Source organism: Oncorhynchus mykiss, chromosome 23 (assembly GCF_013265735.2).
Source record: "Oncorhynchus mykiss isolate Arlee chromosome 23, USDA_OmykA_1.1, whole genome shotgun sequence".
In the NCBI taxonomy this organism is placed as follows: Eukaryota; Metazoa; Chordata; class Actinopteri; order Salmoniformes; family Salmonidae; genus Oncorhynchus; species Oncorhynchus mykiss.
The window spans coordinates 23,022,073-23,040,761 of NC_048587.1; the positions used below are offsets into that span (position 1 = coordinate 23,022,073).

Genomic DNA, 18,689 nt, shown 5'->3' on the forward strand with positions numbered 1-18,689 from the left:
TAACAATGACTAAATAGCTTGTAGCTAATTAGCTGGGTAGCTTCTGATGGCTAGGTGGTTCTTGCTATAAATTTAAAATAATAGCGGTTCCCTATCACATTGGGTGAGGCAGGTTACCGGAAGGTACAATTGAACTAAAATAGAGAAGAGATTGAAAATAACATTGAAAAATATACAAAAAATACGAAAAAATACAAAAATACATGAGAGGACGAACAAAACTCATACTCTAATTTCATCCACCTTGTTGTCAAGAGACCGAACATTGGCGACTAATATGCTCGGAAGCGGTGGGTGGTGTGCTCGCCTGCTAAGTCTGACCAGGAGGTCAGACTCTCCTATGGCAACGACATTGTTTTGGGTCGGCCTCTGGGATTAGATCGAATGTCCAGAGTGGAGGTCCAAACAAAGGATCCGCTTCGGGGGAAGTCATATTCCTGGTCCTAATGCTGGTAAATGGACTATGCTCTTATATCCAATAGTTTTTCCCGGCTGTATGTAATAACAATTAAGATTTTCCGGGCCAACAATGTAAGAAATAATACATAAAAAAAAAAAAATACTGTTACAATAATGCTTGTACGAACTCAAACCCAGGCGCAGAGAAACACAGCAAGCAGAGGTAAGTGTAACTTCAGATATTTTGCTTAAAGTTTTGACAAAAACAAGGCAACCGCACAAGAGCACAATAACAAAACATGAGACCTAAGCACAGATACAGGCCAACTGAGGTACCTAGCAACCAGCAACCAATAGCAAGGCAACCAGGTGAACAGAGAAGGTAATTAAACACAGGTGAAACCAAGTAATAATCAGGGTAACCTGTAAACTAGAAAACAAGGTAAAGGTGCCCTCCAGCAGTAACCTAAGGAAACAACAAATAAAACAGAAATTGTGACAATTACTGCATAGTTTCCTAAGAACTTGAAGCGAGGCGACCATCTCTGTCGGCGCCATTTTGAATCCTTGATGAGAGAACTTTTTAAAATTGATCTTCTTAATTAAACAAGGGTTAGTATTTTGCTGTTTCGTATTTATAATACATACTATGGGACAATGATCACTGAGATTATATGCAAATGCTCCACTAGACAAATAATTTTGGGGTTATTTGTAAGAAATAGCAGCAATAACATCCGCCATGACAACAGGGAGGCGGTAAATCCCAGCAACAAATAAATGTGCATTCTGGTTTATGGACATCTACTACAACCAGGAGCTTGATTTTTCTTGGTAACAGAAATATACAAAAAATTGAGATGACAGGAAATTTGATTTTACATGTATGGCCACTCCCCATTTCTGTAACCTGTCACATATACAGAACCATTAAACCATGTTTCTGAGAGAACCAAAATGTCAGGACCTAAGTTCTGTACCCAAATGTCAATTGTGTTCATTTTTTAAATTATACTTTGCACATTTAGGTGCATTAGCCCAAACCCTCTACGAGATTTCAAGTCACCTGCAGTTATTTGTTGAGTGAGCTGAGACTTTGCCAAGGTCCCTGGCCAACCACGTGAGAGCAGCGCAGACTGAGCATTTGACAGACCTCCCTCACGTCGCTTGATGCAGGGGCTGGGGCGGGAACTGGAAGAGCAGTTTTGGCAAAACTCAGTCCACCCTGATGAAGCTCCCGCTGGAGCTGCTGCAGGGGACTGGAGTGGCTGCCAATGCTCCATTCTGGGTGTGCGCAGGAGGCCTTGTTGTGGCTCCTGTTGCAGGGTTGGGGCTGCCATTCGGAGAAGAAGTGTCCCAGGCCTGTCATGGTGATGGGAGTAGGTAGGGTAACCAAAACTAGCCTGGGAGGGAGGTTGTGGGGGGAATTGAGGAGGGTGGTGTGGAGGACAATTTGGCTAGTGAAGCTCCAAACTCTCAGCATATGAGGGTTGATGATGAGAATGATACATGGTGTGGATCATGTGGTGCACCACCCTCAAAGGTGTTTTACTAGACTGGTGTAGTGGTCGTGCTGTGTAGAACGGAGCTGTGCTGATGCGGCCCGGGTATGGTTGTCTCTCCGATGGCTGAAGGGTCTAAATGTCTCTTACCAGAGGCTGCCTCTGCATATGTGGGCTGGCAGTGAGGCTGAGGTATGGTCTGGGCCGGAGTACCCTCCTGTTGGCCACAATTTGCCCTACCCCTAGAGTACAGTCCAGTGCTGTGAAGGGTTGTGTTGGGCTGAGCTGAGCTGAGCTGTGACCAGCACCGCTAGGTTGAGCCGGGCTGGTTCCAGCACCGCTGGGCTGAGATGGGTTGGTCCTGGCACCACTTGGCTGAGCTGGGTTGGTTCTGGCACCGCTGTTCTTAACAGGTCTGGGTCTAGCACCGCTGGGCTGAGCCTGGTTGGTTCTGGCACTACCGGGCTGAGCTGGTCTAGGTCTTGCACTGCTGGGCTCTGACATGTTGGTAGGAGCCGGAGATGTCTAATGTGGCATCCTTCAGGTTCTTGGCAAAGACTCCCTCATGGTCCAGGTGTACATGGTCGTACAAGTGCTCACATGTCAGGATGTGGTGGTGAGAGGTGCTGACATTTGTTAGTGACGAGCAGTCCATGGGGATTTTTTGGTTGACATTTTGGATCATTTGCCAGGGGAGACATCTCCTTGGTAGAAGCGTGGATATAATAATGTTTCAGACAGAGAGAAAGCGAAAGAGAAAGAGACAGAGAGAGAGAGAGAGAGAAACCAGTGAAGTACAAACACCATTGTAAATACAACCTATATTTATGTTTATTTAGTTTACCTGTTGTACTTTATCTAGTTGCACATCATTACAACACTGTATAAAGACATAATATGACATTTGGAATGTCTTTATTATTTTGTGAGTGTATTGCTCACTGTTAGTTTTTTATTGTTTATTTTACTTTTGTTTATTATCTCTTTCACTTGCTTTGACAATGTAAACACATGTTTACCATACCAATAAAGCCCCTTAAATTGAAATTGAATCGACAGAGAGAAAGAGAGATAGAGACAACGTAGAGTGTGGCAGCGCCTACAGATGAGCCCTTATCAGAGTGGCCATGGAAGCCAGGGGAGGATTGGTGGGAATTAAAAGGACGACATGCCATTAGTCAAATGAAACCAAAATCAGGGTGAAGAAAATATACTTTCTCATAATCCAATATCTGCTAAAACACACATAGTCACGTAATGTAGAGAGACCATAGATACTGAGCTGACTATTTTTCTCAGTATCATTATCTCAGCTTGGAGCACACTTAACCTAGCTGATATTACACAGCAGACTAATTTCAAATAGATTGATGGGGAATGGACCACACTTGCTGTGTGTGTGTGTGTGTGTGTGTGTGTGTGTGTGTGTGTGTGTGTGTGTGTGTGTGTGTGTGTGTGTGTGTGTGTGATTGGGGGGGTGCAGCTTTCCTCCCGTTGGATGAGGAGGAGCTGTTCATCAGCACCACGGATAGAGTGAGGGAAGCAGTTGGGAGGGGTGGAGAAAAGGATGGGATAGGAAAGTATAGCAGAGACAAGACACACCTGCTGCATAGAAATGAAGCCAAATGGAGTCCCATCCCTCAGCCATCCAGGCAGTTTGATCTCTATGGGCTCCCAAGTTCCATTATGTGCTCTATAGGGGGGACACATTTTGATGTCACTCCAGACACAGGATGTATCTCCCTGTCGTCTGTGTTGTGTAGAAGTGGGTGAGGCTTCCAATCGCTCACCCTGTCACTCGTCTGCATGGTTACCGACTAAGTGTCACCATAACGGATTACACTGTTACAGCATGTGGAGCGGTCACCAACCACATCAGACTAAAGCCCTGAGTTCTGCCTTCTTGATGCATTCATTTCACACACATCAGTAGGTCCTTCACAGGACAAGGCAGTCTATTGAATTGCCCGTCTCAATCACAGCCCTTCATTACTTATACAGAGGAATGAAGTTCCGTTTGGCACCTCTGTTGGATGTCATTAGAATTCTTAAACCACACACACACTTTCTCAGCCTCTCTCTAACATAAAAGTTTGAGGCCAGAGATAGCATCAGCATGCTCTGACTGCTCTGATTGCTCTCTCTCTATCTGTCTCTTCTCTCTCGATCTGTCTCTCTCGCTCTCTCTCACAATGCAAAGCAGAAAAACTACTTTATAGCACACTGCGTTCAGAGAGAAGCTCTCTTCTGTTATGTAAATCAGGAAAGATATTGCCAGAGACTCAAGGTTAGCCTAACACCAGCTTGTTTGGTCGCTATGCTGTAAGTGTTTTCATTTCCTCACAAACAACACACTCACTCTGGTACTGCAGTCAAAGTCATTATGTGACGCTGTTAGTAAATGTGTTTTTCAAACTGACGAAGCCTGTAAGTGATATAGGACTGTGTCAGATTCTATTGAATGACAGGTAGGATGGAATTTCATCCATTACGTAGTGTGGGTGGGTGTAAATGCTTAGATAAGTACATTTTAAAAGGTGCTTGATAGACATTCTACCAATGAGCATCCTAAGAATCAATTCCTTTATAGTGGTAGATGGGTCATTTAATGGGATTATGAGTCTTAATTGACACTGTGTGTGTGTGTGTGTGTGTGTGTGTGTGTGTGCGTGTGTGCGTGCGTGCATGCGTGCACGTGTCTTGTTGCTGACAAGGGGAAGGGGAATAAGCTCTAGAGAAAATCGTGAGGAAAGCTGTGGTCGACAGGTTGACAACACAGACTCCCTTACTCCTCTCTAGTTTTACCTTTATTGGTACATTCCATTTGGGATGCAGATGCTGGTATCAAGCCAATGGATGAGACCTAGAATTGCCTCTATACAGCACACCACTTTACATTACAGTATGTGGAGGGAGGAAGTACATAAACAGAAACCTCCATCACCTCTTATGAGGATGAAATTGGGTGTAAAACAAATAATTAATTGCGAAATTCCAATAAATAAATTTGCACGTGATCGATTTTGGGGCTGGGAGTAAATTCAATAGCATCTCCATCCTCTTCCCCATCAAACAACTAATGTCATCAACTGCGAACCTGTGCCAATTGAGTTATGCTGGAGGGAAATGTATTAGCTTGTCTCCAATTTACACAATAAGGAGGACGGAAAGTAGTTTCTATGCTAATGGCGTTGACAAATGCCTTGTAGACTTTCCATTTGTTGAGAGGATCTGAATTGTCTCTAAATTGTATTGTACTCTAAATTCTCACTTAAATCGTGTTCCATAGTGATTTATGCATATACGATGGAAGACTCGTTTGTTGTCTTTGGATGGTAGGAGTCTTCAGTTGGTCTGGGAGCTAACTGAATATTCCTCTCCATCAGTAAACATCCACCTCCTTCCCCCGCCATCGTTTTCTCTCCCTGTCTTTCTTTCTCTTTCACTCTCTATGCTGTATTACCAGGATGACAAAGAGTAGATTGGACCCAAGGTTCTCTCTCTCTCTCTCTCTGTCTGTCTGTCTGTCTGTCTGTCTGTCTGTCTGTCTGTCTGTCTGTCTGTCTGTCTGTCTCTCGCTCTCTCTCTCTCTCACAAACACACACTCTTTATCTGTGCACTATTGTTCTCCTGCCAGTGTCTGGTGATGCTACCTTCTTTTGTGTGTGTGTGTGTGTGTGTGTGTGTGTGTGTGTGTGTGTGTGTGTGTGTGTGTGTGTGTGTGTGTGTGTGTTTTTGTGTGTGCGTGCGTGCGTGTGTGTTGTCTATTACTGAGGCCTCTCCAGACAGGTGAGATAGGCTATACACTTAATTGTTGCCTCTAGCAAACACATCACTCTGTTTCATGCTCCCTTGTCTCTCTAACTCAGACCAACTCCTGTGACATTTGACATGATGTCAGATAATAGCCAATCCCCTGGGCTAAGAAGCAACAGAACAGAACAAAGCTCTGATTTCCACCATCAGAACTGATAGTGAGGCATCCATTTCTCATAGAACCCCTCATCATGTAATTCCCAATAGCAGAGAGCACTGTCACATGTCAATACCCAATAAGAATGGAGTATCTGATGAAACTGGGGCACGGACAAGGCAGTCTGACAGTTGAATGACAGGTACATGCTGATGGCACAGAGCCTATGCGGGGGAGAGGAGGGTGGGGCTAGATGTGGGGAATGAGTAATTGACTAGTCATAACTCAAAGAAGAGATTTCACATGCTGACATTGAAAAATGCACTCGATATTTATTTACTGGTATAGATGTAATCTTTTAAACCAATTGACAATAATGAAATGTAAATCAGGCTCTATTTTTCTGCTCCATTAATAAAATACCAGAGTCTGGCATAACAGAAGCTACAGTCCAATTTAGACTGTTAGGCTATATACGAGATTAGGATCCATATCAGTGTTCCTTATCATGATAGGAGAAGAAATAACCATCATTGTTTTCAATATTTTCCAAGCACAAGCAATTAATTGCATCTGAACAAATAGGGTACCAGATATGGGAAACATCTCCTGAATATCCACATAGCTGGTGACAGGTGTCCAAAACCATGTAAGGGTGACCAGCATCAAACTGAAATCCTATTTCCTGCAACTAATATAATACACACTTGTTCACATTAGTAATTAGTGTTTATTTCAAGATTATTTACGATAGTGGGTTGCAACGAGACCGAGTCTAAATTAATGTCATGCTGTAGGCTACTGATTGCCCTAGCTTCAAGAGAGATGTCTTTATTTCTATTCATTGAATTCTGCCAGCTCAATTGGTCTGGTGTGGACAACTTGCAGTGCAAATCAAAGTTCCGATTATCATTTAGAACGAAAGCAAACGTTTTATCAAAAGATGGTGCTTCTCTCTCTCTCTCTCTTTCCATCTCTCTCTCTCTCTGTCTGTCTGTAGGGTGAGTTTATCTCCATCCTCAGCGGACACTGACGTGCTTCTCTAGCAGCATAACAAAGTCTCCCTTTCTCTCTCCCCTCCTCCTCTCTTTCTCTCCCTGTCCATTCCAATCTTTCCCGTCCCCTCTCATCGCTGTCTCTCCTCTCTCTGCACTGACGCTCCCGCACCTGCTTCTCCCCACTGCCCATCAGACACCGAGTTAAGCCGCATTCATCCCGGGAATGATGTCCCTTTCTCCCAGACACTACGGGAGTAGCGGCCGGTGGATATCTGCGAAAAGCTATTTCTGGTTTATCGAAACTGTTGTGGGTTGAAGGCATGTGAAGATTGCGTTTGGGATTAAATGTTGTGTTTTGAGGGGTTCGTTTCGTCGCTCTCGTTCGAGGGATATGAGGCACTTCTCCACTTTCATCTGGGAGGAGACTACGGGACGCGGACGTGACTATGTTTTCATAACCCTAAACGGGATGAATTTTGATATTTATTTGTTTATTGGAGATAAACAAAGTCTTAATTTCTAAAAATGGGACTTACGTGTTCTCTTAAAATAGCTTTGGAGAGTGCAAATTGTTGTTGCACGATCGTGGTGGGATGCTTGGATATGATGGAATGAGTGAGATAGGTGATAAACGGGCGGTGCACTCACTCTAACTTCGGCAAAATGAAATCGCTCTTCTACAGCCGCTTCTTCATTCTCCTGCCCTGGGTCCTCATCGTCATCATCATGATCGATATTGACACCAAGAGGACACCCGTGCGAAGTCCAGTCCTGGGCCGCCCCGGGGGCGCACAGCGGCATGACAGAACCAGACTTCCTCGGGCCAATCGCTCCGCTCTCCCAGTAATATACGCCATCACTCCGACCTACAATCGGCCAGTCCAGAAAGCTGAACTTACCCGGCTGGCTAACACCTTCTGCCAGGTTCCTCGCTTCCACTGGATCGTAGTGGAGGACTCGAGCGTGCGCACAGAGCTGGTGGCGCGCTTTCTCTCCCACTCCGGGATGCCATACACACACTTGAACATCTTTACGCCCCGCCGGTTCAAACGGACCGGGATGCCTCGTGCTACTGAGCAGCGGAACACTGCTCTATCGTGGCTACGGTCACATCGCTCTCGGAAGGACGTGGGGGTAGTATTCTTCGCAGATGATGACAACACATACAGTCTGGAACTGTTTGAAGAGGTAATAAAGCACATTAATGACAGATAGGCTACATGGCATCACTCACACAAACAACAAAGTTTTGTAGTACAAGAGTTTTCAGATAGCCTATCTGTGCAATCAGGCAAAGTATTGAAATAAGCCTGGGATATATTCAAGGGTCATCTCTGGTCCTTGAGGGCCACTGTGTCCAGACACTGATTCTGGATAGAACAAAAACCTGCACATAACTCAACCCAGAGTTAATTTGCCTAAAACTTGTTTTGAGCAAGTTGGCTCTGTGATCTTCTAAATAATTTTCTCTTCAAATAACCTAATTGACAGCAGGGGCTCATCTCTCATTGATTTAAAAATGTGGTTGTGCATCAGCAGTTTTTCGCTTGTTATGTCAGTCACTGACAGTCACTCAATTAGCCCATGTCAGCTAAAACGTTTTAGATTGGTAAGTTAGCCTAGCAGCCTGCTATCTAAATTTTTTGTAATTATGGTCGAATAACCGACTGGGGGGTGGCGCCATTGATCATAGATATCACATTAAAAACTGCAAACATTGTGTCCACCCTATGGCAAAAAAAATGTAGAATTGTAGGAAATTAGCTGTAAAACTGCACATTTTTCTCTCCACCTCACGGAAAAGATTATAAAAATGCATGAAATTAGTTATACAATTGCAAAATATTCTCTCCGCCCCATGACATAATGTGTAGAATTGCAGGAAATTAGCTGTAAAACTGAAGATTATTCCCTCCGCCCCACGGAAAATGTTCTAGAAATGCATGAAATTAGTTATACAATTGTTAAATATTCTCTCCGCCCCATGGCAAAATGTGTAGAATTTCAGGATATTTTCTTTAAAACTGCACTTTTTTCTCTACTCCCCACTGATTTTTAAAAGAAATTGCATGAAATTAATTTGAAAATTGTTAAATCTTCTCTCCACCCTATGGAAGATATGTAGTATTACGGCAAACTTGCTTTAAAACTGCAACAATTTCGATGCCCCATGACAAAATGTGTACAATTGCAGGAAATGTACTTTAAAACATAAATGTTTTCTCTTCACTGTCAAGAGGGTGGCCTTAGGTTTTTAACCTAAATGCTATCAGACCTCAGGATAAGACTCAGATGCTGACAGTTCGAAGTAACAAATGTTTATTACAAAAACAGGGGGCAGGCAGATGTCAGTATTCCAGCTGGAGTCCGAAAGGTACAGAACGGCAGGCAGGCTCAGGGTCAGGGCAGGAAGAATGGTCAAAACCGGGAAAACTAGAAAACAGGGACAAGAGAGAAAAACAGGAGTACGGGAAAAAACACCGGTAGGCTTGACGAGACAAGAAGAACTGGCAACAAGAAAACCAGAAAACACAGGTATAAATGCACAGGCGATAATGGGGAAAAAGGGCCGAAGCCTGGTGGGGGGGAGGAGACAAGCATAAGACAGGTGAAACAGATCAGGGTGTGACAAATGCACTGTAATTTAAGATTTGAAACTGCTAAACTGTCTCTATGCCCCATAGGAAAATGTGTAGAATTTCATGAAATTACCTTGAAAACTAGAAAGAAATGATTGGATTTGAAGAGGGGGCCCCAAGACTTGGTTAGTCAAATCAAATACATTTTTTGGGGTCATATACACATGGTTAGCAGATGTTATTGCGAGTGTAGCGAAATGCTTATGCTTTTAGTTCCGACAGTACAGCAATATCTAACAAGAAATCTAAAAATTCCACAACAACTACCTAATACACACAAATCTAAGTAAAGGAATGGAATAAGAATATATACATATAAGTATATGGATGAGCAATGACTAAGCGGCATAGGCAAGATGCAATAGATGGTATGAAATACAATATATGCATATGAGATGAGTAATGCAGGACATGTAAACATTATTCAAGTGGCATTATTAAAGTGACTAGTGATCCATTTATTAAAGTGGCTAATGATTTCATGTCTGTATGTAGGCAGCAGCATCTCTGTGTTAGTGATGGCTGTTTAACAGTCTGATGGCCTTGAGATAGAAGCTATTTTTCAGTCTCTCGGTCCCAGCTTTGATGCACCTGTCCTGACTTCACCTTCTGGATGGTAGCGGGGTGAACAGGTAGTGGCACGATGGTTGTTGTCTTTGATGATCTTTTTGATCTTCCTGTGACATCAGGTGTTGTAGGTGTCCTGGAGGGCAAGTAGATTGCCCCGTTGATGCGTTGTGCAGACGACACCACCCTCTGAGAGCCATGAGGTTATGGGCGGTGCAGGTGCCATACCAGGGGTTGGTGTAGCCAGACAGGAAGCTCTCAATTGTGGATCTGTACAAGTTTGTGAGGGATTTACAGTGAGGGAAAAAAAGTATTTGATCCCCTGCTGATTTTGTAAGTTTGCCCACTGACAAAGACATGATCAGTCTATAATTTTAATGGTAGGTTTATTTGAACATTGAGAGACAGAATAACAACAACAAAATCCAGAAAAACGCATGTCAAAAATGTTATCAATTGATTTCCATTTTAATGAGGGAAATAAGTATTTGACCCCCTCTCAATCAGAACGATTTCTGGCTCCCAGATGTCTTTTATACTAGCAATGAGCTGAGATTAGGAGCACACTCTTAAAAGGAGTGCTCCTATTCTCAGTATGTTACCTGTATATAAAACACCTGTCTACAGAGCAATAAATCAATCAGATTCTAAACTCTCCACCATGGCCAAGACCAAAGAGCTCTCCAAGGATGTCAGGGACAAGATCGTAGATCTACACAAGGCTGGAATGGGCTATAAAACCATCGCCAAGCAGCTTGGTGAGAAGGTGACAACAGTTGATGCGATTATTCGCAAATGGAAGAAACACAAAATAACTGTCAATCTCCCTCGGCCTGGGGCTCCATGCAAGATCTCACCTCGTTGGAGTTGCAATGATCATGAGAACGGTGAGGAATCAGCCCAGAACTACATGGGAGGATCTTGTCAATGATCTCAAGGCAGCTGGGACCATAGTCACCAAGAAAACGATTGGTAACACACTACGCCGTGAAGGTCTGAAATCATGCAGCGCCCGCAAAGTCCCCCTGCTCAAGGAAACACATATACATGCCCATCTGAAGTTTGCCAATGAACATCTGAATGATTCAGAGGACAACTGGGTGAAAGTGTTGTGGTCAGATGAGACCAAAATGGAGCTATTTGGCATCAACTCAACTCGCAGTGTTTGGAGGAGGAGGAATGCTGCCTATGACCCCAAGAACACCATCCCCACCGTCAAACATGGAGGTGGAAACTTTATGCTTTGGGAGTGTTTTTCTGCTAAGGAGACAGGACAACTTCACCGCATCAATGGGACGATGGACGGGGCCATGTACCGTCAAATCTTGGGTGAGAACCTCCTTCCCTCAGCCAGGGCATTGAAAATGGGTCGTGGATGGGTATTCCAGCATGACAATGACCCAAAACACACGGCCAAGGCAAAAAAGGAGTGGCTCAAGAAGAAGCACATTAAGGTCCTGGAGTGGCCTAGCCAGTCTCCAGACCTTAATCCCATAGAAATTCTGTGGAGGGAGCTGAAGGTTCGAGTTGCCAAACGTCAGCCTCAAAACATCAATGACTTGGAGAAGATCTGCAAAGAGGAGTGGGACAAAATCCCTCCTGAGATGTGTGCAAACCTGGGTGGCCAACTACAAGAAACAGAAGACCTCTGTGATTGCCAACAAGGGTTTTGCCACCAAGTACTAAGTTATATTTTGCAAAGGGGTCAAATACTTATTTCCCTCATTTCCCTCATTGTTGTTATTCTGTCTCTCACTGTTCAAATAAACCTACCATTAAAATTATAGAAGGATACTTTCTTTGTCAGTGGGCAAACATACAAAATCAGCAGGGGATCAAATACTTTTTTTCCCTCACTGTAGGTGACAAGTCAAATTTCTTCAGCCTCCTGAGCGCTGTTGCACCTTCCTCACCACACTGTCTGTGTGGGTGGAACATTTCAGTTTGTCCGTGATGTGTACGCAGAGTAACTTAAAATGTTCCACCTTCTCCACTGCTGTTCCATCGATGCCCCCTCGGCTGTTTCATTAAGTCCACGATAACCTATTTTATTTTTGTGACGTTAAGTGAGTGGTTGCTTTCCTAACAGCACATTCCGAATGCCATCACCTCCTCCCTATTATCTGTCTAGTTTGTTTTGGTAATCAAGACTACTACTGTTGTGCCATCTGCAAACTTGATGATTGCGTTGGAGGCGTGCATGGCCATGCAGTCATAGGTGAACAAGAAGGTACAAAAGGGGGCTGAGCACACACCCTTGTGGGGACCCAGTTTTGAGGATCAGTGAAGTGGAGATGTTGTTTCCTACCTTCACCACCTGTGGGTGGCCCGTCAGGAAGTCCAGGACCCAATTGCACAGGGCGGGGTTGAGACCCAGGGCCTCAAGCTTAATGATGAGCTTGAAGGGTACTATGGTGTTGAATTCTGAGCTGTAGTCAATGAACAGCATTCTTACATACAGTTGAAGTTGGAAGTTTACATACACTTAGGTTGGAGTCATTAAAACTCGTTTTTCAACCACTCCACAATTTTCATGTTAACAAACTATAGATTTGGCAAGTCGGTTAGGACATCTAATTTTCCAACAATTGTTTACAGACAGATTATTTCACTTACAATTCAAATGTTTCAGAAATGTACATACACAAAGTTGACTGTGCCTTTAAAGAGCTTGGAAATTCCAGAAAATATCATGGCTTTAGAAGCTTCTGATAGGCTACTTGACATTATTTAAGTCAATCGTAGGTGTACCTGTGGATGTATTTCAAGGCCTACCTTCAAACTTAGTACCTCTTTGCTTGACATCATGGGAAAATCAAAACAAATCAGCCAGACCTCAGAAAAAAATTGTAGACCTCCACAAGTCTGATTCATACTTGGGAGCAATTTCCAAATGCCTGAACGTACCACGTTCATCGGTACAAAAAAAATAATACGCAAGTATAAACATTATGGGACCACGCAGCCATCATACCACTCAGGAAGGAGACACGTTCGGTTTCCTAGAGATGAACGTACTTTGCTGCGAAAAGTGCAAATCAATCCCAGAACAACAGGAAAGGACCTTGTGAAGATGTTGGAGGAAACAGTTACAAAAGTATCTATATCTACAGTAAAACGAGTCCTATATCGACATAGCCTGAAAGGCTGCTCAGCAAGGAAGAAGCCTCTGCTCCAAAACCACCATAAAAAAAGCCAGACTACGGATTGCAACTGCACATGGGGACAAAGATTGTACTTTTTGGAGAAATCTCCTCTGGTCTGATGAAACAAAAATAAAACTGTTTGGCCAAAATGACCATCATTATGTTTGGAGGAAAAAGGGTGAAGCTTGAAAGCTGAAGAACACTATCCCAACCGTGAAGCCCGGGGGTGGCAGCATCATGTTGTGGGGGTGCTTTGCTGCAGGAGGGACTGGTGCATTTCACAAAATAGATTGCTTCATGAGGAAGGGAAATTATGTGGATATATTGAAGCAACATCTCAAGACATCAGTCAGGAAGTTAAAGCTTGGTCGCAAATGGGTCTTCCAAATGGACAATGACCCCAAGCACACTTCCAAAGTTGTGGCAAAATGGCTTAAGGACATCAAAATCAAGGTATTGGAGTGGCCATCACAAAGCTCTTACCTCAATCTTATAGAAAATTTGTGGGCAGAACTGAAAAGTGTGTGCGAGCAAGGAGGCCTACAAACCTGACTCAGTTACACCAGCTCTGTCAGGAGTAATGGGCCAAAATTCACCCAACTTATTGTGGGTAGCTTGTGGAAAGTTATCAGAAATTTTTGACTCAAGTTAAACAATTTAAAGGCAATGCTACCAAATACGAAGTAAGTGTATATAACCTTCTGACCCACTGGGAATGTGATGAAATAAATACAATCTGAAATAAATTATTCTCTCCACTATTATTCTCACATTTCACATTCTTAAAATAAAGTGGTGATCCTAACTGAACTAAGACAGGGATTTTTTACTACAATTGAATGTCAGGAATTGAGATAAACTGAGTTTAAATGCATTTGGCTAAGGTGTATGTAAACTTCTGACTTCAACTGTAGGTCTTCCACTTGTCCAGGTGGGATAGGGATGTGTGCTGTGTGATGGCGATTGCATCGTCTGTGGACCTATTGGGGCATATGCAAACTGAAGTGAGTCTAGGGTGACAGGCAAGGTGGAGGTGATATGATCTTTGACTAGTCTCTCAAAGCACTATATAATGACCGAGGTGAGTCCTACGATAGTCATTAAGTTCAGTTACTTTTGCCTTATTGGATACAGGAACAATGGTGGCCATCTTGACGCATGTGTTGACAGCAGACTGGGATAGGTAGCGATTGAATATGAGACTGCCGTCTGGGCTGGCAGCCTTGCGAGAGTTAACACGCTTAAATGTCTTACTCACATTATGCCATGGAGAAGGAGAGCCCACAGTCCTTGGCCGTGTCGGTGGCACTATATTATCCTCAAAGCGGGCACAGAAGGCGTTTAGTTTTTTTGGATGCATGACGTCGGTGTCCGTGACGTGGCTGGTTTTCTTTTGGTAGTCCATGATTGTCTGTAGTCCCTGCCATATATGTCCCATGCCTGAGCCGTTAAATTGCGACTCCACTTTGCCTCTATACTGACATTTCGCTTGTTAGATTACCTTGCGGAGGGAATAACTACACTGTTTGTATTCAGCCATATTCCCAGTCAACTTTCCATGGTTAAATGCGGTGGTTTGCACTTTCAGTTTTGTGCAAATGCTGCCATCTATCCACGGTTTCTGGTTAGGGTAGTTTTTAATAGTCACAATAGGTACAACATCTCCTTGGCACTTCCTAAAAAACTCACTCACCGAATCAACAAATAAATCAGTATTATTATCTGAGGTTATCCGGAACATGTCCCAGTCCACGTGATCAAAACAATTTTGAAGCGTTGATTCCGATTGGTCAGACCAGCTTTGAATAGTCCTTGTCACAGGTACATCCTGTTTGAGTTTCTGCCTATAGGAAGGGAGGAGCAAATTGGAGTGGTGGTCAGATATGCCGAAGGGAGGGCGGGGGAGTGCCTTGTATGCATCGCGGAAGTTAGAGTAGCAGTGATCCAGAGTTCTGCCAGCACGAGTACTGCAATCAATCAATATGCTGATAGAATTGAGTTGGTCTTGTTCTAAAATTTGCTTTGTTAAAATCCCCAGCTACAATAAATGCTGCCTCAGGATATATGGTTTCCAGTTTGCATAAAGACCAGTGAAGTTCCTTGAGGGCCGTTGTGGTATCGGTTTGAGGGGGGATATGCTAAGGACTAGAAGTGAGGCGGCCCTCTCTGTTGGCACCATCTTGTCCGGTCATGTCCTGCAGCAGTCATAGTAAAACTCCTTGTATGCTATTTTTAATCGCACTCTAAAGGTCGGAGTTGTGTTATGATTTTGAACGGGTCCCTAATGAAAGTGCTATCAAAAAAAGGGGTCCCCGGCCCCAACAAGTTTGGGAAAGTTTGTTTTAAGTTACGATTTGGGGAGATAAAGAGCCTTAATCTGTGCCTAATTGCAATGTCTAGCCGCAGCTCCAACGATAGGCCTGTGTAAATATCAGTTATTTGATTGGCTGATAGTCAGCCTGCTCGCCCCACATCAACCAGGACATTACAGAACTAATCTCCATGGTAATAATCTGTCGTAGTTTGGTAATGACCATATATTATATATATCATATAGTGTTAATAACCTGACATATAGTGGTAATAACCTGTCAAACCTGTTATGCAGTTGATTTTAGCATTGCACAGATGGTGCCGCTGTCAAACATAGGCACATTTTTTCATATAGCAGCTTTGTGTCCAAAATAAATAATATAGAGATGGACCACATTAGAACTGAATTTGTAGTCAATGAGCAAAAAACATTATGAATAGCCTATAAATGCATACTTAATATCATCCTATTCAATTCTCTCACAATACCAACACCATTCAATTAATACTAAGTGAGTGATGTCACTATAGGCTTACTGATTTTAGAAGAGGTATTTGATCATGCTAGACGCGATGAAACAACACCTGAAAGAGATTCTGTTATTTCTCTCTTATGTATTATGTCTGAGTTGAAGAGGAAACCATCCAGAAACAATTTGCATAAAGACAGATTATTGGATGTTTTCTCTGTTCTCAAGCATTAACAAGTCACGGCTCGGTGCAAATCATTATGTGTGCGAGACATTCCGCCAGCTTTGCTGCCTCGAAATGGGGTGTCAGCAAACAGAGTCGTCCACATCATAGCCTAGCCTACCTCTCTCCTCTCCCCACTCACAGCCAGGCCAGACGGCTACTTTCGGTGAGTTTGCATTTTGCCCTCGGGCTGTAGAGAGTCGTGAGCTAGCTGTAGCGCTAGAACTGCAGCATTGTAGTCAATACTGAATGTCTCCCAAGTGTTTAGTTAAACATAGTCTGTCAGTCAGAAATATGTATTGGTCTGACTTGAAAACTACTGCAACCAGACAGCTTGTCAAATAAACCTGTTCACTTAAAGGCTTGAAGGAAATGGCAAGCCATTTGTCTTACCGATGGCTGAAAGGAAGATGACACAATTTGATCTCTCCCGCCTCAACATGGGTATAAACGACTTGCTGAAATGAGAAGACTATTAATTGGTGTGAAGATAGGCATACATACGTGACCAGAATTGGACTTGAAATACACTGACACATCGTCAGGACAAATTAAATCAAGGGCCATAGTTTCGGAGTGTACAGTAGGCACATAGAGAGGGCACAAAGGAACCGCAAGACAGAACAGAAGAGCAAAATCCAATTCCATCAAACCGATGTGAGCAATTATCATAATTACATACTGGATAGTTTTCTTCTCTCTGGGAGCTAAAGCAGAAAGGAGAGAATCTCATAGAGAGAAATTGTCCGTGGCTGAGTGGATGGAGGGGAGAAGGGAGAAAGAGAAGGGTATTGTAGTGAAGACGATAGAGGGGTGAGAAAGGTGGAGGTGAGAGGGTTGATGAATGCAGAACTTCATCCAGGGGAAGGCCTGCCAGCTCAATGACCTCTCCATCACGGTTGACAACTCCACAGTGTTGCCCTCCCTGAGTGTAAAGAACCTTGGCGTGACCCTGGACAACACCCTGTCGTTCTCTGCAAACATCAAAGCAGCTCCTACAGGTTCATACTCTACAACATTGGTAGAGTACGAACCTACCTCACACAGGAAGCGGTGCAGGTCCTAATCCAGGCACTTGTCATCTCCTGTCTGGACTACTGCAACTCGCTGTTGGCTGGGCTCCCCGCTTGTGCCATCAATTCCATGCAACTTAGCCAGAAACCAGCAGCCCGCCTGGTTTTCAACCTTCCAAGTTGTCTCATCACCCCACTCTTCCGCACACTCTGCCGGCCTCCAGTCGAAGCTCGCATCCACTACAACATGGTACTTATCTACGGAACAGCAAGAGGAACTGACCCACCCTACCTTCAGGCTATGCTCAAACCTTTCACCCCAACCCGAGCACTCCATTCTGCCACCTCTGGTCTCTTGGCCTTCCCACCCCTGGACTGGGCAGCTTCTGCTCAGCCCAGTCCAAGCTCTTCTCTGTCCTGATACCCCAGTGGTGGAACCAGCTTCCCCTTGAAGCCACCCCCCCCACCCCAACCTGTTATAGCTCTGACTCTACTGGTTGCTAGGTTATTGAAGAAAAATGTACGTTCAGTGCCTTTGATGTATGGTTGTCCCTCCTAGCTATCTTATTAATCACTCTATATAAGAGTGCTGCTAAATGTATAAAATGTAGCACTCACATCTGTAGCCATGAAAAGCTTTAAACTGCTGGTCATTGCTCACATGAACACCATCATCCCAGACACCCTGGACCCACTCAAATTTGCATACCGCCCAAACAGATCCACAGATGATGCGATCTTTATTGTACTCCACACTGTCCTCTCCCACCTGGACAGAGGAACACATCACGGACAAATTGAAATGGTCCACCCACACAGACGGTGTGGTGAAGAAGGCCCAACAGAATTTTAGCTTGTCACCTAAAACCCTCACAAACATTTACAGATGCACAATTGAGAACATCATGTTGGGCTGTTTCATAGCCTGGTATGGCAACTGCACTGCCCACAACCATAAGGCTCTCCAGAGGCTGGTGCGGTACTAAAATGTGATGTGGTCTGCACAACACATTACCGGGGGCAAACTACCTGCCCTCCAGGACACCTACAGCACCCGATGTCACAGGAAGGCCAAAAAGATAATCAAGGACAACAACCACGCGAGCCACCTCCTATTCACCCCGCTACCATCCAGAAGGCGAAGTCAGTACAAGTGTATGAAAGCTGGGACCGAGAGACTGAAAAACAGCTTCTATCTCAAGGCCAACAGACTGTTAAACAGCCTTCACTAACACAGAGAGGCTGCTGCTTACATACAGACTTGTATTCATTGGCCACTTGAATAAACGGATCACTTGTCACTTTAATAATGCCAGTTTAATAATGTTTACATATCTTGCATCCCTCATCTCATATGTATATATGCATTTTATACCATCTATTGCATATTGTCAATGCAGCTCTGTCACTGCTCATCCATATACTTATATATTCTTATTCCATTCCTTTACTTAGATGTGTGTGTATTAGGTAGTTGTTGTGGAATTGTTAGATTACACGTTAGAT

At 43.8% G+C, this 18,689-nt stretch overlaps 1 protein-coding gene across 1 annotated transcript in view; it reads left to right on the plus strand.

Annotated features, from left to right (window-relative positions):
* The first annotated feature begins 6,836 nt into the window (after positions 1 to 6,836).
* LOC110502459 (galactosylgalactosylxylosylprotein 3-beta-glucuronosyltransferase 2) overlaps positions 6,837 to 18,689 on the plus strand; it is a 36,835-nt gene continuing 24,982 nt past the window's right edge. The window contains exon 1 of the mRNA XM_021580482.2: positions 6,837 to 8,000. Coding sequence (XP_021436157.2) covers positions 7,476 to 8,000 — 525 coding nt within the window. The 5' untranslated portion in view covers positions 6,837 to 7,475. The remainder of the gene's footprint in view (positions 8,001 to 18,689) is intronic.